The sequence below is a fragment of the Danio rerio genome, chromosome 19 (genome assembly GCF_052040795.2).
Source record: "Danio rerio strain M-AB ecotype USA chromosome 19, GRCz13ab, whole genome shotgun sequence".
NCBI lineage: Eukaryota > Metazoa > Chordata > Actinopteri > Cypriniformes > Danionidae > Danio > Danio rerio.
In genome coordinates, this window is record NC_141039.2 from 27465170 (window position 1) to 27491886 (window position 26717).

Here is a 26717-nt window from a genome sequence, read left to right on the forward strand (position 1 = left end):
ATAAAATGTGTTTAAACGGGTTTAAAAGGAATGAAAAATAAATAAATAATATGTCTATTTAATATTCCCCAGAGGATGTCACTTGGGCATATTGCAGTTGAGCACTCTAAAATACTGTATGTACAGACAAACGTTGAATAGTTCATTTGTTAGAATGTTTGAATAACGCAATATGCTATTTCATGCTAGCATGATAATTCACTTTAAACAAGCTAGAAATGTTTTATTAACTTTCTCTGAGCTGTAAAACCTTCAAAGTTATTTAAAATTGTCAAACCTATGTTTGTCAAGCCAACATTTAAATTTGTCAACGAACGTTCCTCATCTAGTTCATTCTTTCATTTTCCTTCGGTTTAGTCTCTATTTCAGAGGTCACCACAGAGGAATGAACCGCCAACTATTCCAGAATATGTTTTTCATAGCAGATGCCCTTCCAGCCGCAACCCAGTATTGGGAAACATCCACACACACTCAATTACACTCATACACTATGACCAGTTTAGTTTATTCAATTCACCTATACCACATGTCTTTGGACTGTGGGGGAAACCAGAGGACCCGGAGGAAACCCACGCGAACATGGGGAGAACATGCAAACTCCACACAGAAATGCATAATAATTATGCCAGTATCTCACCGTTAATTCACAGAAAAGCTGTAGTTTGGAAAACGGTAATGAAACTGTAGGATTACGGTTCACTGCTGGAAACCCTGCTGCAAGTATTTTACCATTACATTGCAAGATTTTTTTTACATTGTAATTATTGGAGGCCAAAATAAAATACTTATTAATTGCCACATAGTCAATTCTATTGCAACAAAAAAAACATGCTCAAATAAAAGCTGCTTGTTTTAACTACACATTTATCAATGAAACCTGGAAAAAATGTATTTGTTTTAAAAAAAACATTATAAGCAGCACTGTGTTTAAAGGGCCACAAAACACCAAAACACATTTTTTGAGATATTGACAGTGATTTATGTTCCACGTTGCTAAAAACACTATTAGGACGCACGTTTCACTAAAAAGTTAAAATTGGTTGCTTTTGCGTTGTTTATAACAAATTCTTTCTTCAGGTTTAGAAAGAAATTTTGAAGCAACGTCACAGCAATTTCCAGCATGGAGATTGCCTGTCTCTACCTGCCGGTACAAAGTGACGCCATTGAGATTTCAGCATATTTGTTCATTAATTCACGAGAAAGACATAGCTCAAACCAATCAGTGCGCTCTATTGTGAACAAGATGCAACTTCATTAATATGCATGATATAGCTTTGAAGACTCCTCTTTCCTGTTACAGTGTTCAGAGAGACCCTACTATGTGTTGCCAACCATAATTCAAACATGTAGAAGAAGAAGAATTGTTTAGAGAGATGGGTCATCAGTGTTGCATTTACAAATGTGCCGCAACAAAGGTTTTGTTTCTATTTCCCCGTGATTAGAGTACAGCTTGCATGTGGACCCACATGTGTTGATTACAGTGGTCTGCTAACACGCAACAAAAATAGATTTGTAAGGAACATATTTTATCCGAGAGCTTTTTGAATCTGGAAATGGTGAAATTGCAGCCCATCTCCTTTTAAAAAAGACGCGGTTCCAGTTTGTGCTGATTATTCTATCTCTACGGATTTGTGCGATCAATGTTCTTTGCTTATGTTTATTCAGATGGTGAAGTTAGTTCATATCATCAGCAATACTCTTTCAGTTTTTAAAGACATACCTTAGTCAAAATGATTTAGTTACTAAGTTTACATTAATATCACTACAACATTATGGACTGAAAATCCTCCACTTCTACACAGCTTTCAGATCTACTGTAAATGCTGCTCTCCCAATCCCTGTCTATCTCCCCAGCGTCTGTGTTTGCGTTACCAGTGTGAAAATCAGCTGTTGTGCATGAATGAAACTCCCCCTTTTCATGCAAACCCTTCCCTCTCTCGCCACTCGACCCTCCAACCTAAACAAAGCTGGAACCACCCACTTTCCTGACTTTTTTCAAACAAGAGGTGTGAAAACAACCTGCAGAGACAGAGGGGTTTCACGGCCCTTTAATATGGATAATAAGAAAATTCCTCTTTCATGAACAACTAATCATCATATTAGTATGCTTTTTGAAAAATAATGTGTCACTGAATATTTTTAAGAAAACATTACACTCTAAAACTATAATACAAATAGTATAGTATTAAAACTATAAACTTTAAAACCAGTAAACAGAAAACGTATTGTACAACATAATATTATTGCATTTATATGATGGAAATTTATGTTGAGTCTGTGCATTTTCACTGGTGGTATTTATGGATTGTTTTTCATGCATTCTTTCATGTGTACCTTTAGCTCCTCTTTCTCTCCATTGTCTTTAATGAAGACTTTCTCCAGCTCATGGTTGATGCCCTCCATGCTGCTGGGAACCCTGGAGATGGAGGGCTTTGGCACTGTGATGTTGGACAGTGGCATCTGTGCTGACTTCGACATGGACGACTGTACAAACAGAAGGCACAAGATCACTTTTTATTAAGTAGTCAGAATCTGCTGGATCTATTTCATAAATGTGCTGATGCTGTCTGTGTGTGTGTGTGTGTGTGTGTGTGTATGCGGACCGGTGCTTGGCTGGCTGTGCTGATAGTAGTGGCAGTAATGGTGGTGGTGCTGGTACAGCAGTGGAGGGGGGAGAGACACTCTTTACTGTCCTTACACTGCCGGCCTCCGCCCTGTTTATTGCGCTGGAGCTGCAGCCTGAGCTTAGCAATCTGAAAATTACAAACAGAGGAAAAAAATTATTATAGAGTGAAGGACAGATTCGACAACAGATAAAAGGTTAGCTCATAACAAAATAAAAATAATTTATATAAAAACGATGAGAAAAAATAACGATAAAAAAAACAATAATCAAATGTTTGAATTGATAGAAAAAAAGAAACACAGGTCAGGCTATGGCTCAAACAAACAAAATATAATATAATAAAATGCCTAAAAGAGGGGCATGAGAATTCAATTAAGTTAAGAAAAAAATGTAAATTAAGAAATTAAAAATAAATCAATTTATAATACACAGCTAGGAGAGGAAATAATCAGAAAAGACCTCAAGCAGGGCCATAAAATAAAATAAATGTGTGTATGACGCAATAGATAAAAGAAAAATGAGAAAGTCATGATATAAGTAAAAGACTCTAATAAAAAATAAAATAAAGTTTTGTATAGAAATATGAAAATGACAGAACAAGAATCTACAAATGAACTAAAGCTGGGATGTAAAAAAAAAAGTAATAATAATAAAAAAATATATATATTATATATACTATTTCTATATAAGGTATGGGTCGGTATAAGATTCTGACGGTATGATAGCCTTAGATAAAAATATCACGGTTTTACGGTATTGTCATTACTGCTCTAAAATATATTCTTTTTAAACGTCTGGGTAAAAAAAAAAACTTTTTCACCTTTGAACACAATTAGTTTTTTTGAGAAACACTTATAATATTTTGGAACAGTAAACATGTCAGGATAAATAATTCAAATAAATCACTGACTTTTGCTATATTCATTAGTTTCAAAAATTTTTTGAATCAGATTTATTTACAACTTAAAACAGCATTTTTGGATATCTTTTCCGCTGGAGATCCTGTTGTCCTAAAAAAAGTAAATAAAAAATAATACATATACCATAGGAACGGTATAGCAGAAAATTTTGCCAGTTTTAAAACCATGACTTTTTCAAGCAGCAATGTACCTTAAAATGGTTATCGCCCCATGCCTAATATATATAACAGGGCTGCATAATATATTGTTTTAACATTGATATCACAATGTGTGCATCTGCAATAGTCACATCGCATAGATATGCAAAGCTGAGTTGACTTTGCAGTGTAATTTTTACATTTACCTATACTATACAGTTAGTTGTACAGTCAGAATTATTAAGCCCCCTGAATTATTAGCCCCCTGTTTATTTGCCCCCATTTTCTGTTTAACGGAGAGAACACATTTATAGTTTAGACAACATAGTTTATTAATTCATGTGTAATAGCTGATTTATTTTACCTTTGCCATGATGACAGTAAATAATATTTTACAAGATATTTTTCAAGACAGCTTAAAGCAGGGGTGTCAAACTCAATTCCTGGAAGGCCGAAGCCCTGTACAGTTTAGTTCCAACCCTGCTCCAACACACTTACCTGTAGGTTTCAAACAAGCCTGAAGGACTGAATTAGTGATCAGGTGTGTTTAATTAGGGTTGGAACCAAACTGTGCAGAGCTGCGGCCCTTTTGGAACTGAGTTTGACACCTGTGGCTTAAAGTGACATTCAAAGGCTTAACTAGGTTAATTAGGTTAACTAGGTAGGTTAGGGTAATTAGGCAAATCAATGTATATTGATGGTTTGTTCTGCAGACAACAGAAAAGAAATTTAACTTAAAGGGGCTAATAATTTTGACCTGTTGAAATGTTAATAAAAAAAATTAAAAACTGCTTTTATTAAAATTAAAGATTAAGGATTAAAAACTTTTTTTTTTAAATTGTAGGTTCATCTGACATTACTTCAACATTCCAAATTCTTCGAAGCACTGCATTCAAATCTGCATTTAATCGAAAGAGAATCCAATTTTTTTTCTTCAGTTAGTTACAAACAATTAAATAACACAAAAGTACTGGGATAACAATTTATAGTTTAGATATAAACACTGACATTTATGGTAAAGATTAAAATAATAATTTAATGGAACTGGACACTGGTTAACGTTGTAGCAATTATGTTGTGTAATAAACGGGTGGCAAGAAACAACCGTCAAAATTATGTCAATGAAAAGGCTTTCAAAAATGATCCACCTGTAATGAAACAAAGTTTTAAGTGTGGATTGTTGAATATTTAATTAAAAATAAATATGATTGTACAAGATGTTATCATGGCGACGCAGTGGCGCAGTAGGTAGTGCTGTTGCCTCACAGCAAGAAGGTCCCTGGTTCGAGCCTTGGCTGGGTCAGTTGGCGTTTCTGTGTGGAGTTAGCATGTTCTCTCTGCGTTCACGTGGGTTTCCTCCACGTTCATCGGTTTCCCCACAGTCCAAAGACATGCTGTACAAGTGAATTGGGTAGGCTAAATTGTTTGTAGTGAATGAGTGTGAATGAGTGTGTGTGGATGTTTCCCAAAGGTGGGTTATTGGGGCTGGAAGGGCATCCGCTGCATAAAAACTTGCTGGATAAAATGGCGGTTCATTCCGCTGTGGCAATTCCAGACTAAGCCGAAAAGGAAATGAATACATGAAGATGTAAGCATTATCAGTATATAACAGTAGCAAATATATTTTTTTATATTGAATATTAATTTTTTTCAGCTGGTTCTTTCTTGACTTTTATTTTTATTAAAATTAAAGGTTTTAAGTTCTGTTTATTAAAACCAATGGTTTTTGCAGTAATATTTTTGTATAAATGGAAAGCAACTAACATTTGTCTCCCTCCTTTTTTGCTGACCTGAAAAATGGTCTGTGACTCAAAAACTGTAGTGTGATCCGAACCGTGACATTTGTGATCTGTGACACGACTAATATATATATATAACAAAAACTTTAACTGATCCGAGAGCTTTCTGTATTTCCGCATGGCCACAAGGTGGCAGTACAAAACAGGCAGCCATTTGAGCCAGGCACACAATTTTCAAGTACTTTACCAACACACAAATGCAGTCCTTCATCTATGCAGAAAGAATGGCTAAAAAAAAAAAAAAATAAATAAATAAATAAATACAAATCTATTTGTTATTTAACTCTCATGTCTTATTGGGACCCAATCTGGCCTGATGCACTCATTGTTTATTTTTGCTTATTTTTTCTGCTTTTTTCAGTCTATCTGTATAAAGTGAGACAAGTCCAGACTTGTGCTTTCCTACTGAAAACACAATTAACAGTTTGGCACTTTCTTGTCATGGACGTTTGTCTTGATGTCACAGAACATTAAACTCCAGCCGACAGCACCTCTGTTTGTCACACAGTGCAGATGTAAATCTACAAACCGTGAAGACATGCAAACATGCTGCAAATGACTTGAACTTCATTTCCTTTGACCAGGGAGCCCAAAAAAGAGAAAACAAATGCAGTGTTTCAAATGACAGCGAGGAAAACGGAGGTGCCAGGCATCGCATTAACTGAAATTACACAGTATATAGGTTCAGCGGTAACAAGGGGAAATCCTGAATGTGCTCTTGTAAAGCCCTGCTAAGTATGTCAATATACACAACCTAAATCCACTTAAGAGGTGTAAAAGGTCATCATAAGCCACTAAGTGGAAGCACTTGACGTGACCTGGATAAAAGTATGGACAATGAGGACATGAACCTACCATTTATTTAGGCAAAGGAAAGAAGGCCTAGAGAGCAATTTCTTGGAAAATCTCCCACATGGAATACAGTAGGATTATTCAGACCCTGCAGAATGAGCTTGCTGTGATGACCTCATAAGATGTCTCTATTATTTGTGTGTTGATGAACAAAAATATGGACACAATGCTGTTGCTTTAAATATAGTGGGAATTATGTGCAAGTGGCCAAAATTATGGATTCATGAAAGAGTTTTTATGAAGCTTTCACACACACACACACACACACACACCAAATATGTAAGCATTAAATCCCATGCTTTAATACTTATAATACTTATTAGACATATTACTTTGTCTTGTATAAGTTTTTAAGACCACATAAAGAAATATTAATTATATTTAAAGCATATTAATTCATGAATAAACAAAGATTAAATCAAGTTGTAGTTTGAAATGACAACTTCATATCAGTTTTCATTCCTTTTTAATTAATTACATAAAAAATAAAAATAAATAAATAAATAATAAAAATAGCTTGAAGTTTAATAAACTCAGGTACCAAACACTAGACACTAGTCTTTGCTGTACCTTTGGACCACACTTGGGTATAACCTGTATATTTTACACTGTAATTCTGTCTTGCAAATCCAGTGGAAATAAAGAAATCCTGTGTTTAATAAACAGAAAATAGAAATTAAGCTAGCATGAAAATAAGCTGGAGATGCGGTGGCGCAATGGGTAGTGCTGTCGCCTCACAGCAAGAAGATCGCTGGTTCGAGCCTTGGCCGGGTCAGTTGACATTTCTGTGTGGACTTTGCATGTTCTCCCAGTGTTAGCAGTCCATAACCATGTGGTACAGGTCCATAGATATATACATTAGATATCGCATACAGACCCTGAGTATGCGTCAATAGAGCCACCACATTTGTACAGTGCTCCCAGGACAAATGTCATTCAACCGCACTAGTCCAGACAGTGTGCCAACGTTAAGATGCTGGACTTCAGCGCTGTGTCTGGGTGTAGTAATGAGCAAACAAAGAAAACAAAGCACAAAGGCAGAAAATGTCATAGGTAAGATTTAGTTTTTTACATTTTTGTATGTTAAGAACTTTTGTGCTCAACAAGTAACATTACTGATGGTAATAAAGTCACTGCATTCATCATAAGGCAAAGTAGCATCAACTTGCACTAAATACTAGGCTTATGCTAGTTTTGTTGAATAAAATATGCAAACAATGCAAAAGAAATGAGACAACAAGATGCTGTGTTGCTAAAAACCTGTATTATTGTCGGCTAGTGAACGAGTCCTTCATAACAGAGTTTCACTCACAAAACAAATCATTCACTCTGTTAGAATGAGATGTGAAAGCACGAGAGGAGGTGTGTTTCAGGACACGGATTAGAACAAATTTAACAGGGAGAGAGGATAGAACATTTCCATACACACAAACACAAGCTCATTGTCATTAACTTAATGCCCGTGCAGACTCTATCCATCAATGTAGAAAAGTGATGTAAAATTATAATTTTCATAATTTAAAAAAAAATGCACAATGACCACCGGGAAAACTCCCGATTATAGATATATGTGTATACTCCTGGCTCTGGATGGCCACAGTTCTCCACTGCAGCTTGGTCCCGCATTCATTTCAATGATCTTTGTATGATGATATTGTATCTGTAATTATTTTTTTTTCAATGAAGCGCAACCCTGTACTAAAATGGCGGCTTTATTGATGTGTTCCTTCAAATAGACAACAACAGAGTAGACGACATGTAATGTAAATATCTATGGTACAGGTCAATTAGGTAAGCTAAAAATGTCCTTAGTGTATGTGTAAATGAGTGTGTATTAATGTTTCCCAGTGATGGGTTGCAGCTGGAATGGTATCCGATGCGTAAAACATGTGCGGTTCATTCCGCTGTGGGAACTCAAGATTAATAAAAGGACTAAGCCAAAAAGAATGTAATTGAATGATTGAAAATGAGCTAGGTTTGAACCTTGAGCGTTTTCAAAGAGTTATAAAATAAAAATGTTGTGCTGAGTGCTTCGCTTGATCATTTGCATTGTGAGAATTAGACTTAAAAGCTACAACATGGTAACATTTATAAATATTCTGATTGGTCAGTCATGACATTCCAAGAATGTTATGCAAGATAAAGTAAATCTCGGAGGTTAATATGACAGAATAATGCCAGACATGCTTATCAGCAGCTTTATGCGAAGCACAGTAGAAATGCAAAGCTGCCAGAAACAAAACTAATGTAGCTGAATAGAGCATACACTGACCTTGCTATTATTCATTCACAAAACAGTCAAAAACCACCACGTGACACACAAGCAAACACATATAAATGTTGATGCAAGTATATGGATTTGAACATACAGTATTTACTGACGATCAAGATGATTCAAAGTTCCTGAATATGCCTGCGTTATTTAGCAGTTGTTATCTCGAGATATCATACTGTACCTTGGAATGCCATGACTGACCAATCAGAATGAAATATTCCAAACAGCCATGTAATAATCCCAGGTAAGAATCGCTGAAACTAATATTGCAAGCTCATTTGGGTACTTCGAATCATCTTGACCGTCAGTAAATATATTCATGTTCAGATTTATGCTTTTCTGTGTGGCCAAGCGGCTGTTAAATTATTGTTGTTAGAGATTTGTTCATTTTGCCTCTGTAGGATACATAGTTAGAGTAGTCTTCATTAATGCAGTGCTGTTTGTTTTAAGGGGACCCTAAAACATGACAGATGCCGCCAGGGCTTGACATTAACACCTCCACTAGCCACCTTGGCTAGTTGAATATCATTTTTAAATTGCCAGTGCTGGCTCATCACTAAAGATTAGAATTTTAGTTTTAGACCGTTTGTCAATATACTTGCAAATGTGCCCTTAGAATTGAGAAGCAGAACTATTGATAACTGTTTGCGTGAGCAAAAGAAAGCAGGTAAATACAGAATAAGAGGATGATCAGGTGCACAGTGACGTGAATAGGCAATCCTCGCTCACTGATGTTGTGAGTGAGGCACAGCTGATGTGATGCACCAAGTGCTCAAAAGCTCCCGTTTCTTTGCGCAAAAAAACTGTGCCTGGAAATGCAACTGGTGCGATCATTTCTCTTTGAAATAGATTGGGAAAAAGCAGTGCTTGCGCACCCACTGTCCTGCTGCTTTCAAGAGATCTCCAGAATTTTTATAGGTAGCAGCTGTAGCCACTTTTGCTTTTACCAATATTTAAATAGATAAATATTGTGCCTAATGTTAACCATGTGCATGTGGTCATCCTTTCATTCAACTGTTTTTTAAGAACACTGTTGTTAATAAAAAGTGTATGTAGTGTACACAGATACTTTTTGCTTGTTTTGACACTTTTTAAAAAAAAAATTGTGGCAGGAAATAACTAGTTTGGTCTGGTCAGAGAAGAAAAATGGTAAGTCCTTAGTGTTGAGCACTAAAAAGTAATGTAAAATAAAAATAAAATGTGGCATGTAGACATAACACAATGTAAATTAAGTAATTTTAACATGCCAATGTCAAATTTATGCATATAAAATATATTTTCTCCAACAACAAAATTATGGCTAGTAAAAATGGCGAGTGACTAGTGATGTTGGAAATCTACTAGCCACAGTAGCTAGTGATAAAAAAAATTTAATGTCAAGCCCTGGACGCCACTGTGCCATGTGCTATGATCACCAGCGATATAGCGGCTGCAGATCGCCAAAGGACTACCACCATTTCATGGACTACAAAACCCAGTCATGCACCGTTTACACACACACGCTCCTAGTTCCGGTGATTACACATACACACGCAGACTCGGCTAAAGTCGCTCATGATGTGATTACATGGACTATACAGCACAAACACACATATTGTTGCGGAATCTTGTTTAGTGACATTACAACGCATTTCCTTTGTCTTGCTTTACCGTGTTTTGTTGGCATTGTGAGAAATGCAACACTTTTTATTCATTCGTTTGCGTTGTGTAAAAATGTAGCGTGTTTTTTAAAGTGTTTGTGTTGTGAGGATTTGCAGCACCTGTGCTGTCAAACTGATGAATATATTTTCTCTATTTGCTGCCGTTTTTTTGTAATTGCATGTGTTTTCTTGAATTGCAGCATGTTAAGCGCTCTCTGCCACTATAACGTCTTCTTGTATCATGAAATCAAAATTGTTAGTTTAAAGAATCATTACACCGATATAAGTTTTTCTGGTGTAATCTGACAGAAAGCACATCTGAGGAGCCACACTTTAATTTGATGATTTGCACAGGAAATGAAGTATTGCACCTGCACTGTGTTTGTGTCAAACCTAAGAAGAGCAAGCAACACCTACCAGGCCGCCATCATAAATCAAACACGATTTTACACATCAACGATCAGCACTCTCCATCAACATATAACGTCCAACTGATAAGAATGTGACTTCAGTGTGAAAGGACGCACATGACATGACTCTCCACACACAACTTGCTTTGAATCTCCATTGTTCCAGAAGCTTGGAGGCGATGGAAAAACCATAAATTTGGGCGGAGGGGGATAATGGTTGTTGCAGAGAGGGGAAGTTGATTGTTAAAAAGAGGGAGATATAGTCTTATCTCACCGTTCCCTGAATCGTCAGGGTGGAGCTGAGCACCCGTGATAAGGCTGACTCTGCTGCGGCTAGCACTAGCAATAACACTCCGCTCAGCGCAGGAAGTCTGAAGCCACACAGGAAGTTATATATAGCAGCTAGTGCAGGAGGAGACGGATGGGTCGTCGTGACTGGCAGCCTCGTGCAGAGCTAGGTTACGGGGGTTTTATTTCTACCGCCTCCCTCCCCCAGTACGAGCGGCTACATTGCAAGCCACACAGGATGAGATCATCGCAAAAGCAGAAGTGCAGCGCTCATCACTTTCAGGACAGTGAGAGCTCTGTTAATAGCTGTTAGTGTGATTGCACTTTCTTGTTCTCCAAACCCAAGGGGAAAAACTACACAGCTGTGTGCGCAAGACACACTTCGTATAGTGTTTCACTGTTAAAAGGGAGTGTTTTGTGCTGTTGGTGGAAGTGTGTGTATTTGTGTGTGTGTTTGTGTACCTCTTTAAGATGGTCAGAGCTGCCCCAGGACGCTGAGCGCTGGTGTGTGCTCCTTTTCTCTTCACTCTCGTCACTCCAACATCCAGGAGTCTGCAACACAAAACGCACATTGTTTTTTGGTGCACGGGGAATAGTACTTGATATAATAGCTGTGCGAGCTGGCGTTATCGAGACTAACTGCACGATATTGGAAAAATCTCAATATTTTGAATAAATGTTGTAGGATGAATACTGTTTCAGAGGACTTGAATAACTCTAGTTGGAAAAAAAAAAACATTAATTTAGATTGTTTGGGAGGATTTTGTAGGGGAGTGAATCTGCATAAAACGTAAAAAATTACAAGCATGGATAAACATTTTAAAACAAAGATCAAAATGAAATAAAAAGTGCATTATAGTTTTCTAGGGCAGTCTAAGGGTATTCAGATATAAAAAATTGAATAATAAAAAAAAATCAATAAATAATTTAATAAAATGAAAGAGGGTAATGGAGCAATAGGATTTCTTGGAAAATGCTAACATTAGCCTGATAGCACTGAAAGCCTCTGTTTCACCATACAAATCGCTAGTGTTGGGCTGCTACTTGAAAAATGTAGTGAGCTAAGCTATTAGCTACTCTATTTAAAATGTCGCTTAACTACACTATAAGTTACCATCTGGGAAATGTAGCAGGCTAAACTAAAAGCTACTTGGAAAAAGTAGCGTACCTACATTTAAGCTATTTTTTCGATTTTCATAATTTAAATCAAAGCAACTTAAATCCAAGTCAATCATATCTTAGTGATGAATAAAACTGTTGATGAAACACATGAGGCATAATAGTTCAGTTCAACTATTCACTGCAAATAAAACTGTACCAAACATGAACAAATTCTAGTATATGACAGCAAAACAAATATATATATATATGTATGTGTGTATACTGTATATATATATGTATATATGTATGTATGTATGTATGTATGTATGTATATATGTATATATATATATATATATATATATATATATATATATATATATATATATATATATATATATATATATATATATATATATATATATATATATATATATATATATAATTTAATTAGGACAGTAAGGTCTGACTTTGCTTAGACAAAAGTCTTGTCATTTAACAGACATAACGTACAGTATAGAATATAAAGTCATGGTGCAGTGGAAAAATGTATATTGTGTATGTCTCATGAGCCTGGAGGACTGAATCCATACATCTCTGCAATGACTTTAATAACTTAATAATTAAGTCATCTGGAATGGCAAAGAAAGTGTTCTTGCAGGACTCCCAGAGTTCATCAAAATTATACGGGTTTATCTTAGATGCCTCTGCTTTCATCTTAACCCAGATATGCTCAATAATATTCATGTCTGGTGACTGGGCACCTTGACCTTCTGTGCTTTCAGAAACTTTAATGTGGAGGCTGAAGTATGAGAAGGGGCGCTATCCAGCTGAAGAATTTGCCCTCCCCTGTGGTTTGTAATGTAATGGGCAGCACAAATGTCTTGATATTTCAGGCTGTTGATGTTGCCATCCACACTCATGAAAATGAGTTGAGTGAACTCAGACACCAAGCATGCCAGAAAAAGTTGCACTTTTGCAGAGTTTGTGCTTGCTGTTTAATCACTTGAAACCTAACAAACTCAGTTCCTGTTCCTGTAGCAATGCATGTCTCCAGACTGCAAGATAATGGTTGCATTTTGATATTTTTCCAATTAATACTTTCATTTTCTGTGAATAAATCATAATAGTTGAGCATTTGCAATTTTAGCAACTCTTTTACTATAATAGTGAAGCTATTAGGTTGTGCAAGATGAGGATGTTATTTTTTTATTATAGATGGAACTCTTTTTTTTGTCGAGTGAGCATTTCTAAGAGACAAAACTTCAAATACTGGTAATACTATAAGTAAACATACAATTAATAAATAAATCACAATCCCACGCATCCTCCTCCAGACCCACTATTTCACACCGAGATCACAAAGCCTGCATTGTTCATGCCCAACGTTCCTCAAAAACCGACAACTACATTCCTTTGAAATAATGATATTCAATTACCACAGGAATATCTGCAAGCACACTTGGATGTGATGTTTGCACCCAGGTATGTGATATTTAGTCAGCCCACACACATACTGTATAATGTGAACTAAGAGCACATGAATGAGGCCAAAAGTCGCAACCCAGTATGATTAGTAGCTTATTATGCAAAAGAAGTCTGGAAATAAACTGCTCATTATCTTCCTTTTTTTATTTTAAAAGCTGCCAGTGTAATGGCACATTTTGCACTTCAAGAATAACAGCAATAACAGCCTGCTAGAAATTACGGTTGATATTCAGTGGTGTAAGAGCTAAACATATGCTATCAAATAAAAAAATTATTACAACCTATGTTCTCTATATAGACATTGTGACATAATTGTGACTTCCATATTTAAAAAAATTGACCAAAGAATCGTCACCAAAGAATTATACGGTGCTATCTGACATTGTTGTTAAAATTGAGTTATTGACATATTCTTTTTAAATGACAACTTATTTACATTATGAGATGATTTTTATAAGTTGTTTACATTTTAAGTTGTTTACTTTTTATTTAAAAAAACAAATGTTACACACATACAGTTTGCTATATGGAATGCAAAAACTTTGAAGCTCAACATCTCAAAATCATTCAGAACACCTAGACACATAGAACCTTATAGTTCCAAAGTGACGATTTATAATGTTACAAAAGATTTCTATTTCAAATACTGTTTCTGAAGTTTTCAGCCATTAAAGAAAACAGAAAAAAAAAATTGATTTCCTTTAAAACCATTAAGCAGCAGAATGACTTTTAACATTGATTATAAAAATGTATATTTCTTGAACCGTAAAAATTAAACTATTAGAATGATTTCTGAAGAACCATGTGACACTGACGACTGAGTAATGAAGATACAATTCAGCACTGGTATCGTAGGAATAATTTACATTCTAAAATACAAAAAAAAAAAAAGAAAAATATACTTATGCAAAGGTGCTGTATGTAAGTTTTTGACTCTTCTAAAGCATTAAAATACCATAATATATTTGCAGATATTTAGGAAACATGCTAAGGGAACATTCTTGTTTAATTGAAAAACAATGCTGAAGTCAGATATTCTACTTCGAAAATGTGTGTTACGTTCTGTAACAGCTGTTTTTAATTTTGCTTTTTTAACCCCCAATGAAAATTTAGCCAATTATTTTCAGCACCCTGGGTTGTTTTTGTGGAAAACAGCGTATTTGATTTATTCAGTTGGGAAGGCTGTCAAAGTATGCGTCTGTGATCGAAAATGTGACCTCCGGAGGAAAGTAGACACAGAGTTTCACATGAGATGGTTGTTAAATAGCAAATAATATAAATATTGCAAACATAAACATTAGGTGTGCAGGTTACATTGTAACCCTGTGTCCTAACAGCACGCTATGTGAAAAGATTTGCAGTGATAAGCAATTGGGCTGTTTGCACCAGATGAAAGAATTTAAATACAGCACATATTACAGTATATGTGCACTCACTGCACTCCAACAAAATCGTAGGGTTTATAATCTAATTAATAAATATTAAACCTCTTTAAAATGTATTATGTGTACAAAGTGAATCACTGATATGTGTTAGCTTGGACTGAGTCACAGTTCTAAAGTTTAATTTCAAACGGTTTTATTTATTTTTAAGATCTGAGGTAAACTATCTACTGCTGTTTTTAGTAGTATGGTAATAAATGTCATGTCAAATGGCATTTAAACTGCACGATTCTGGCTAAAATGAGAATCGAAATTTTTTTGCTTAAAATAAAGATTAAGATTTTCTCACGATTCTGTAGATGTAAAATAAAGCTATGGTAAAAACAAACATATGGCACAGCATCGATAATAATATTATATGTAGGTCTACTGGTTTCTATGAATAATTATTTTCTACTTATAATAATTCTGATGTTGAATTATTATGTTTGAGACATATGCTTGCAATCTGTCATTGACAACATTATTAGACAATTTTATTCACTGGTAGAATCAGACATTTGTCATTATCAGATTATATTCAACAATATATAGGCTAGAGTAGTAATACTGACACTGTAAACATTTATTTTCATGCACAACTCTGTTCACTATGAAAAAAAAAAAAACATGTCAAATGCTTGTTGTAATCAAAACTCTAAAACGCGATATGATAATTTAAATGAAGTGCACACTTTCCATTTCATTTTGACTGATAAGTGCTTGTTCATACTTCCCACGCGGCTCCCAAACGATCACTCTGTGCCACAAACTGAACATTATTTAATACTGTATTACCCGTTACTCACAATATATGCAGCTTCTGTTCACTTAAGTAGACGCGCGCGCGTTTATCAATAAGTAGAGTGCTTCAACTTTGTGGTAACAGCTCACTGACATTTGTAGATGAATTATACCTTATAGGTACAGTATGTGACTCATTCAACATCATTTAGAGGTGTCCATGTCACCGAGCAATGTATGTGAAACAATGAAAAGACTCATGCAGCCGCCTTTTCTTCTCTCCTGAACGTGAAAATATGATTGACAGAATCGTAGAAATGCTGGATTAAGATCGTCTAGGGGATTGAATAGAGATTGCAATCTTTTTTTGATTAATTGTGCAGCTCTAAGGTGAATTTGAGGTGATCATTGTCAGTTTTCTGTTGTTTAGATGCATGAAATAGAAGCCATTTTAAAAATAAGTTTGAGGTGTTGGTCAGAAAAAAAAAAAAAACTCCTTTTAATATGGAAAATACTCCTATCGCGTGCTGTTGCTTTTATTTAGAACACGGTTTAAATCAGCCTTTAGGCTCAATAGTCAGGCACACTGCTGTTGGTTTCAATCTGGCGACCCGTGTGTTTTGGACCAGGAGTGCAATACCTAGTTTAACCACTGGGTGTCAAACTTACATATGCACCTTTAAATATTCAAATAGCATTTTAACACTTTTATTGCATGCTTTATTAAATAAATACATTTGTGGTGTATGCAAGCAAAGACCAGTCACAGTTCAGTATTTAATATTTAGCGAGATAATCGATTGATAAAAACAAAATAAACAAATTAAGCAAAACTGTTAATAAATGCACAAAAAATAAAATATGTGGGATCTCAAGAGCTCTGTTAAGCTGCAAGACATTGTTTGTAATAAGTATTTTAAAGGCTCATTGTTGAGCAATACGTATGGCCTATATGTGTTTGTGTACCTTGTGAAAAAGAAGAAATATATATTCTAGAGAAAGCTGAGCAGAAACTGGTCTCAGTGGGAGGGTCTGGAGCTGCTGTTGCCAGAAGCAGATTCAGGGCCTGTGAAATGCTTGCCTTCATCAGTCAAACTGACATCACACTTCAAAGCCTGGCCTTTGGAAACAAATCGACACTAGAAGGCTAAAGGGAACACGCAGAGGCTTTGAAAGACTCCCTTTTACTTTCTGTTATTCAAATTCTTTTCAAAGACTGACAATGACTATTCTTTTATTATTTACTTCCCTGATGTCATTCAAAATGCAAACAACTCTCCTTTTTCTGTGAAATACAAAGCTGTTCACGTGCTATTTTTACTGCAATTATCTTATTTCAATAATTATTAACTCATTTAACATTATTTTATTATTTATGATCAAATACATATAATAAATAAAGAAATAGACGTATTTATTCCTTTTGCCAGATAAAATTACTCACACTTCTGCAATGACATGGTTGTAACGACGCATGAGTAAGAGATGGATTAGTACATTATCACGTATCATTTATTCTTAAATATATATATTTTTTATTTCTTAGATTACATTTATTTTAACTCGATTCCCAGAGGGCTGCAGCTCTGCACAGTTTTTCTCCAACCCTAATCAAACAGAGCTGATTCAACTAATCAAGGGGTTCAAGACTATTAGAGACAATTAAGCAGGTGTGAGTTGGAGGTGGGTAAACTGTGCAGAGCCTCCAGGAATTGAGTTTGAGATCATTGTTCTAAGACACGGCAGCATGGTGATTCAGTGGTTAGCACTGTTGCCACACAGCAAGAAGGTCGCTGGTTTAACTCCCAGGAAGGCCAGGAGGTATTTTTTTTGTGGAGTTTGCATGTTCTCCCCGTGTTCATGTGGGTTTCCTCCGGGTGCTCCGGATTTTTCCCACAGTCCAAAGGAAAGTGTGAAATTGTATCTGCTCTGCTGCATAATTCATCCGCTGTATAAATCAAGAGCTCTTTATTAAACCGGGCCCGAAAATCCTGTTATTGTGGTGTTCTCCTTTTTTTATTTGTTTCATTCTTATTTGACATTTCATCATCAGACAGAGTGGGGCAGTGATATATAAGGACATAATGCGTTCGCGGGCAGTGGTATTTGTGTTCAGATCAGTTCTTTGGCGCTGTATGATAATATGCAGTTTTTGAGGGACCAAAAAATATTAAAGTTGCTTTTGACTTAGCTCGCCTGACCACAGTTACGTCACCCCTCAACTGTAAAACTTTTCTATACAGACAATGATAATCCAGATAAGAATTTGTTTAACAGAAATCAACTAAAGCTAATAAATCATCCATAAAACGGCCTCCAAACTCGTTCATATTGCCCTGAAATTTTAGTTGCTTTGCTGATCTTCAAACTACTGTTAAAATCAGCTATGGTTTTCACTTTTTGTAATGACAGTGCACTTTTCATTTACAAGCTAAAGAGGGTTTAGCTCGACGAGGCGAAAGTTGATTAGTTGTTCCTACATGTGGTTCAATAGCATTTTTTTTAACTTCATTTATTTTCAAATAAATTTGAAATATACACATTTATTTATTTGTCCATTAATTGTTCATTTAAATTGTGATTTATTTATTCATTCAACCATTTTCTTTTTGGCTGCCACAGTGAAATGAACCACCAACTTATCCAGCATATGTTCTATGCAGCGGATGCCCTTCCTGCTGCAACCCCTCACTGGGAAACATCCATGCAAACTCACACACACACACACACACACACACACACACACACACACACACACACACACACACACACACACACACACACACACACACACACACACACACACACACACACACGACAATTTACCTTACCCAATTTACCTATACCACATGTTGTTGGGACTTGTGCTGGAAACTGGAATACCCGGAGGAAACCCACATGAACATGGTGAGAACATGCAAACTCCACACAGAAATGCTAACTGGTCCAACCGGGACTCGAACCAGCAACCTTCCTGCTGTGAGGCGACAGTGTTAATGACCGAGTTACCGTACCACCCCCACTGTTATTAATTAATAAAACTAATTAAATGATTCATATTATTTATATAACTTTTCTGAATTTGCCTGTTTTCCAAATTAGGCAAATTATAGGGCCCTTAGTCGACTTTTTACAGTTTTATTTTCAAAATCTGACCTCTCCTGGTCACACTTTTAAACCCATGTAAAGAATGATGAAGTGGATATGGAACAAAGCCTCTACTCGTGTGTCTCACATCAGTAAGTTATATACGAGTTTGTTTATTATGAGCATGACACAAAAGTGTAGTGAATAATTAGGTTTCTATTTTATTGAGCTATCCCTTTTAGAAAGTGTGTAGAGCTGCAAGCTTCCGATTCCACAGAGAGCAGAACATCCCAAAGTCACCGCTGTTCATCCGATCTGCCTGTGTTACTGCAGAGAAAAGCAGCTCTGAATCACTGTGACAAAGAGGACGAGGGGTTAAACCCAAGACACTTTTCAATAATGGAGTGTTGAAAAAAACAACAATCTGAGTCCCAACAAAGCCGTTGCACTGATCTACAATGCTTTTGTGCATGCATCAAACTTTAAAGATGAGTCCAAATGCAGTTCTTTGACACCGGTGAGTAATAAATAAAAGGTGAGACTTGAGACGACCTGTCCTGGTAACACCCAGGCTTTCGCAAGTGAACAAAATTATTGACTGACTGGTTAAACAAAGAGCGCATAAAGAACTTATTTTAACCTAGCATGAAATTTCACACCAGGGAAATACAGTAAGCAAAAAAATACTTGAGTATCTTTACAGTATCTCAGTGTGTGGCCGACCGTTGCCATGCAGCAGTGAAAACAGGATGTGAGGGTCATGTGATGCATTAAAACTCCTCCGCTACTCTCATGACCCACAAGTCCACATGGACCATATCGTCTGACCTCTGACCCTTCATTTACTCAATGCAAGTGTTAAAAGGGCCATGCTTGACTCTTTGGTAGCATTATAGTTCTCTTATAATGCTACATAATGCATGCCCAATTACTTTTAAAAGCAGCAGAAGACAAAGGAGTAAACAAGAGGATTTTTTTTGTAAATATATCTTTAAAGTTAGGGATTGTTCACCCAAGAATGATAATTCTGTCATCCTTTACTCAGCCTTTACTTGTTGCAAACCTGTTTGACTTCTATTGAACACAAAAGAAGATATTTTGAAGAAAGTTGAAAACCTGTAACCATTGCCTTCCATAATATTAATTGTTCTACATTGTGAGTCAGCGGTTACAGGTTTTCAGCTATCTTCAAAATATCTTCTTTAGTGTTCAACAGAATGAAGAAACTCAAAGGTTTGAAACCACTTGAGGGCGAGTAAATGTGTTTTAAGTGAACTATCCCTGCAGGCGCAGGACATCAACATGATATCATATTAATGTTGTACCCTAACATACCCCAACGATATGGGGACATTGGATTTTGTTTGTAAATGAAAAACGGTTTGACGTTAGAACCCAATGTCAGACCTATGTCAATGTCAAATGTCCAAGCTAAAATCAACCTAAAATCAACCAAATATCAACGTTTAGTCATGTTACACCTTAACGTTATGTGGACTTTACTACTATGACATCTATTAGATGTTGGATTTTTGTCACTTTCTAACACAACCTAAAATCAACCAAATATCGACAATAATTTGACATCGTTATTTGATGTCAATATAACGTTGTCCTTAGATGCTGGCTGGACATTGCATTTTGGTCATCTGACATCATGACCTAAATCAAATCTAATATTAAATCTTATGATGTTATGTGCCTGCTGGGATCCCTTTAAGCTTTTACATGTAAATGGCCTCTGCTGTGATTGGCCAATGTCTGTGAAATGAATATCAGCAGCTTGTCAATCAATTTGCCTTCAAAACGTCAATTCTAATTAAAAATGAATGATTTCTGAAGTCTGAAATGCACACTATTGTTATCAGTGCTGAAGGTTACAATACACTGAAGGAATGTATTAGTATTGTTTATTTATATACTGTCATTGCATTTATTAATATTCAGAATTAGCTTTTATCTTTATATTTTGAATTATTTTTTTTTAATTTGATAGTTTTAGTAATTTTGTCATATGCATTGACCTTTGTATATTTCTATTTGATTTAATTGCTATCTGCATGCAGTTTACAACTCAGCAATGCTATTGTAGCATCCTTTATATTCTAAAATGGTATTTGGTAATATTTTGAATTAGTGTTCATTTTATATTTGTAGTTATTATTTATTTGTTTTAAGGAAGATGTAAATGACAACGCCAATTTCTTTATTGTTTTTTAGACATTCAAACCCAACGACTTTCACACAACAAATATTCACGCAACAATTGACAATAAAATTTACAAACAATACATACAGAAGTAAAGTTATAATAGATTAATAGAATAAAAAATACTAAAAGGAAACAAATAATGATAAAATAAAAACAAAATAAATAAAAAAATAAAAAATAAAAAAACACTAACCCTCCGTTTTAAATGTAAATGAATCTACTCCTCTTCAATTTAACTATTTCTTGCAGAATTTATGGTTTTAAAATATCTATATCTATAAAATCTATAAAAGGTTGCCAGATTTTATAGAATTTGTCTTATATATGTAGGAGCAGCTTTCTGTTTTCAGTTTAATAAGATTAACCTTCGTGCTAGTAGACAAACAAATGGAACTATATTTTGTTCTGTACTGTTTTTGGCTATTTCGAAATCAGAAATTTCTAGAACTGCTATACAGGGATCTTGATCTTTTAGATCTTGACCTTGAGAATTTTAGAAAAATATATTCCCAGTAAGATGATATTTTTGGGCAGCTCCAAAACATATGAGCCAGTGATGCCGGTTCTAGCCCACCAATTACATCCAGTGCCGACTTCTGAAATTTATTTTTATTTTTGGACTAAATGACAAATATAATAGATAGTAATATAGTAATCCATGTGTTTTTGATACATAAAACTCAAGAATGAGTGCTGTGAACAAATCGCATCAAGGCCAGTTCATACTTCTACATAGAGTACATGCGGTGGGTCCGGCATGGTCTTCTCACAATCAGTGCAAATCTCAAAAAAATGCAACCATGTCATGTTGCAACATTGCAGAGTGCAAGATTTGTGATTTCTGGGTACTGGTGGCAAGTGGTGGCAAGCGTGGAGTGAGGGTGGTGGTGTGAGTGTTAAACGGTCCAATGAGTTGAAAATAAAGTTTTGTAGATGTTGGTTTCAGTTTGTTAGCTTTAAGATCTATTGGCTAGTGTGCTCCGAAACAGTGACAAAATTTTCATTTAGAAAATATTAAACTAATATAAACAGCCAAAGCTTGGATTTTGTCACTTCCCCCTGAATGGATCAATGATTTTTTTTCACGTCACCTCACAATTAAGTTTCTCATCAAATCTTGAACAATCAAATTCTCTCTGTATCCGACATGCCCCGCCCCGTCAAGGTGCTTCTCATTTGCTTTTCATTTGATGCGATTAGCTCGACCACTCACACTGACAGAGCTGTTATGTAAACAAACATTATTGGCTGTTTTGTTAAAGGGGTGGAGCCACTATGCCCCACCCTCTCTTACTTTTTCAGAAGAGATTAGGTCAAATATCGAATAAAAAGTGCACATTTCAAAGCACTTCACAGGACCTTTAACAAGAGTCGAATCCTGCAAAGGATCTCCAGATAGATACTTTTGTTTATTTTAGGATTAAAGTTGTTGAACATTCACCAGATCATGAACAGTGTTGGAGAAAGTTACTTTAGAAAGTAATGCATTACAATATTGAGTTACTCCGCAAAAAAGTAACTAGTTGCTTTGAGACATAGGATGATAACCGTTTTCAAGGTATACCACGGTTTGGAAAAGTCAAGGTTTTAAAACCAGCAAACATTTCTGCTATACTGTTCCTAAGCCGTGTAATATTTTTTATTAATGTTTTTTTTTTTTTTTTTTTTTTTTGGACAACTGTATCTCCAGCACAAAAGATATCCAAAAATGCTATTTTAAATTGTAAAGAAATCCATGTTTTTGAAACTAATAAAGACAGCAAAAGTCAATGATTTATTTTAATTATTAAGCTTAACATGTTTCCTGTTTCAAAATATTATAAATGTTTCTCAAAATAAAATATACTGTGTTCAAAGGGAAAAAAAAGTTTTTGTTTTTTATCCAGACATTTAAAAAGTTATTTAAAAATCACAATACAGCGAAACCGTGATATTTTTATCCAAGGTTATCATACCGTCAGAATCCCATGGCCCATGTCTAGTTGCATACTTAGTTACTTTTTATGGTACGTAATATGTTATGCTACTTTTGAGTTACTTTTGCTTTACTTTTTCTGACCTGGCTGAAGCTTGATCTCTTTCAGAACTTAAAGTTTGTTTTTAATAGAAGAGCTGTGTATAACCTTCATTTATCTTAAAAAAATAAAGATGTAGGCTAAAATTCCTTCCTGACCAAGAGCTTTACATGCCATATATAGAGATTAATGAAAGTCTAAAGCAATGCGTTTACTACTTTTGTACTTTTTGCCTTATTAAAAATTATAATCACTGTCCATTCAGATAATCCTCGTTTCCATTTTTTTCATGTCTTCAAAATATAGAAAATGATTCCATCCCAAAAATGTAAGGTTCCTGTTCCTTTATTCTCTCATTGAATGCACCATGACTACAATAATTATTTAAGCAATTTATTTTTAAAAGCAAATTAATTAAATTAAAAAGTAACTAGCATTACAGTTTTTAAAAAAGTAACTCACATATTATTACTTAATGCATTATGTGTTACTTGACTTGTAAAGCGTTACTTAGAAAAGTAAAATTATTACGTAACTCGTGATACTTGTAATCGCGTCACTGTTTGTGAGTTTGAGCTACTAGTAGCATTGCATGCATTTCTGCCAAAAATCCAAAACACGACAATCCTATAAATGCAAATTCAACTTTCTCTACTTACATGATTGCATAAATATAATTTCTGTGTGAACTACAAAGAGCATTTACAGGCATCAAGAACCAAATCACTCTTAGCAGATGCACAATGTGCTCGTCTTTAAAAAACCGGGGTCAACAGTGGAAGCTGTTAAACATGGGGAGCGACATTCCTGTGGCATCTCATCTTTCTGAACAGTTTAATATGACACCCGGTACATGCTAAAGCACACAATAACAGGCACGACAGAGTCATTACCTTTAGACACACAGCACTCCCGCAGGTGCCAAATCTCACCTTCAGTGGAGCAGCAGATGGCGGGTGGAACTGTGGGACAGTGATGATTGCATTCTGCCTGATACACCTGCTGACATTTAAGGGTAAACCAGCAGCCGACCATAGGCCAGGTGTACAAGAGATACGCAGTGTTCCCAGCAGAAACTAGTCAAAAACACTACTGGCATCGTAAAACCACAAACTGAGTGATTATGTATGACATGCAATGCAATGACCTTAATATTGTTCAAAACTGGCATTAAAAGTGAGGATAATAACAACATGATGATGATGCTCAGGATATCTAATAAATTAAAAAAAATATGTTTTAAAAGTTTCCAAGTTCTTTTTATCTTGTATCTCGAGTCATGCATCAAACATGTAGAACACATAAAATGACACTAAACAGCCATCTTGACGTAAACTTTGAGAAATGCTACAAAATATAAATGTGTATCAGTATATTGGATCCGTGTATTCAGTGTTAAAATGACAGCAATCTCAATAATCTGCTTCTGTCTGTGTCATTAATTTGTAACAAGTCACCGATCTTGACTGAATCTGTAACATTAATTAAGGATTAATCGGTTTCATTTATATTGACTATACAGTGCTATATTTTACATTTGATTATTCAGTTCCTGTACCAGAATAGTACTTCAACCAAAAGAGGTTTATTTATGTGTAAAACTGTCTGTTTACTTTACTTGCATTTAATTAGGTTTGAAATACATTGAGTGTAGCTGTAGTATGGAAATCGGAATTCATTACAATACAAAGCTTCATAGGCAAAACGCAATGAAATCAGTAACCTGAAATTATTCATTTTAAAGGTAATGAACTACGACTTTAACTTCTTACTACTCTAAGCAAGCATACGTTCTTGACATTAACCCTTTAAGCTGCACACATTTGTTTGGCCCACGCTTGCATTAAATAATAATATTGACACGACTCTAATAAATAGTATTAAGCAATAAATAATAATAGCCTATGAATAAAAAGTCGAACAGGTGGTTGTTAAAGAGTTAATTGAGTTAAAAAGAGTTAATAAGGGTTTTTGTTTAGCTTGGTTTACGTAGGTTATGCTTTTTGTTTTGTTAAAGAATTAACTGTGCAGCTCATTCTGAATCTATTATAAATAGATGTGGGCTGAATGTGTGAAGACTTTAAAAAAAAAAAAAAAAAAAAAAAAAAACTTGGTTTGAACCAGCATCACATATATATCTGCACTCAATCCCTTCTTCAGTGAAATGCATCTCTAAAAAATTTAATCAAATTTAGAAAAAGAAATTCACATAATATGTGTAGCTAGTTTGTATTGAAATATATTATACCTATTCATATTCTAATAATAAAACTATGTTAGAAGATAAGACAGTAGAGCAAGGTGATTATTATTAGCTCATTAGCAATAGCTTTTTAAAAATTATATTGAAAATTTCAAATAATAGTTGTTATTGTAATAATTTACAACCCCACTGAAGGTGTTTGCTTACCAGCTATCAATGCCTAGGCCAGATTTTTCTTGTGAAAACAAACTGTAATTGTAAATGCTATTATGTAGTGATTGTCTATGGAGTTATATTTGTTTCTTTTTTTATCAAATAAAAATATTTCGTTTTCAGAGAACATGGTAATTATAAAATTAAAGATTGCAACTAAAAATTTAAAAAAAAAAAAACTTATGTCAATAATAATAAAATATTTTGGATTGCAAAAAATAAACTATTGACCACAATTTTCATTGCACACTCATTCATTTTGCTCTCTGTAATGCTGTTTTTTTCACATCTAGAATCTTTACATGCATACTGCAAATTAAAATTGGACTAGTGAAATAAAGAACTACAACACCATGAACACCTAGCAACAACAACAAAAAAGAAATTAAATGAGCCTTAGATGTAGTGTTACATGGACATCGGAAAAATAAGACCTGTGCAAAAATATTCAAGATCTCGAACAGCGAATTTAAGAATTTTTAAGATCTTAAATTTCGATTTTAAAATTTTTTACTTTTTAAGACCCCGCGGAAACCCGATAATAGGACAATAGTTTATTTTTTGCAATACAAAATATTTTATTAACATTGACATACGTTTTTAAATTAACTTTTTTTATTCGCAATCTTTTATTTTTTAATTACTATGTACTTCATTTTTCTCTAAAACTAAATATTTTTGATTAAATAATAAAGAAACAAATCTAACTCCATAATCGTCATGTAAAAAATTGTGAGACATGTAAAATTGTATAATAGGTGTAAGAATGCCCTAACCCGATGCAATAAGATTCAAGCAAGAGGCAGTATGTCTGTTCACTTCAGTCATACCATGACAAGATGCAACAAAATCAATCACTTCAGAAGAGAACATGGGTGAAGCTTTATCAGCAAGGACTCTATACTCATAATGAATTGCATAATCAGCGAGTACATAAATTAATAATTACTTTTTTTTTTGCATTAACCGGAAGATGCTGATACTTCTACTTCATTAAGTTGATGTACTTCCAACTCAAACAGAATATTGAGAGGGGGAAGGGCTTTCTTTTGTGCAACATTCTCTCATAGCAAACTAACGATAAGAGGGCGAGGTTTAAGTATATTGACTTACAGTTGCTGTAGAAGCCCTCGAGTTTATGTCAACAGAAGGACCACCACCCCAAATAGTCAAAATTCCAATGAATATTACCAAAGTTAATTATTATTTTTAAAATTGATTAATAATTCATCTTGATAATAACCAAGTGCACTAGCAAAATACACATTGCAAATTTTGACTTCACGTAG

At 34.8% G+C, this 26717-nt stretch overlaps 1 protein-coding gene across 2 annotated transcripts in view; it reads right to left on the bottom strand.

Annotated features, from left to right (window-relative positions):
- The window catches only part of glcci1a (glucocorticoid induced 1a), a 75144-nt gene that overhangs the window by 15785 nt on the left and 32642 nt on the right, over window positions 1-26717 (bottom strand). For both annotated transcript variants that reach the window (XM_087294073.1, NM_001079950.1), the window contains 3 exon segments: window positions 11410-11499; window positions 2604-2753; window positions 2335-2484 (listed from right to left, as the gene is read on the bottom strand). In XM_087294073.1, coding sequence (XP_087150199.1) covers window positions 2335-2484; window positions 2604-2753; window positions 11410-11499 — 390 coding nt within the window.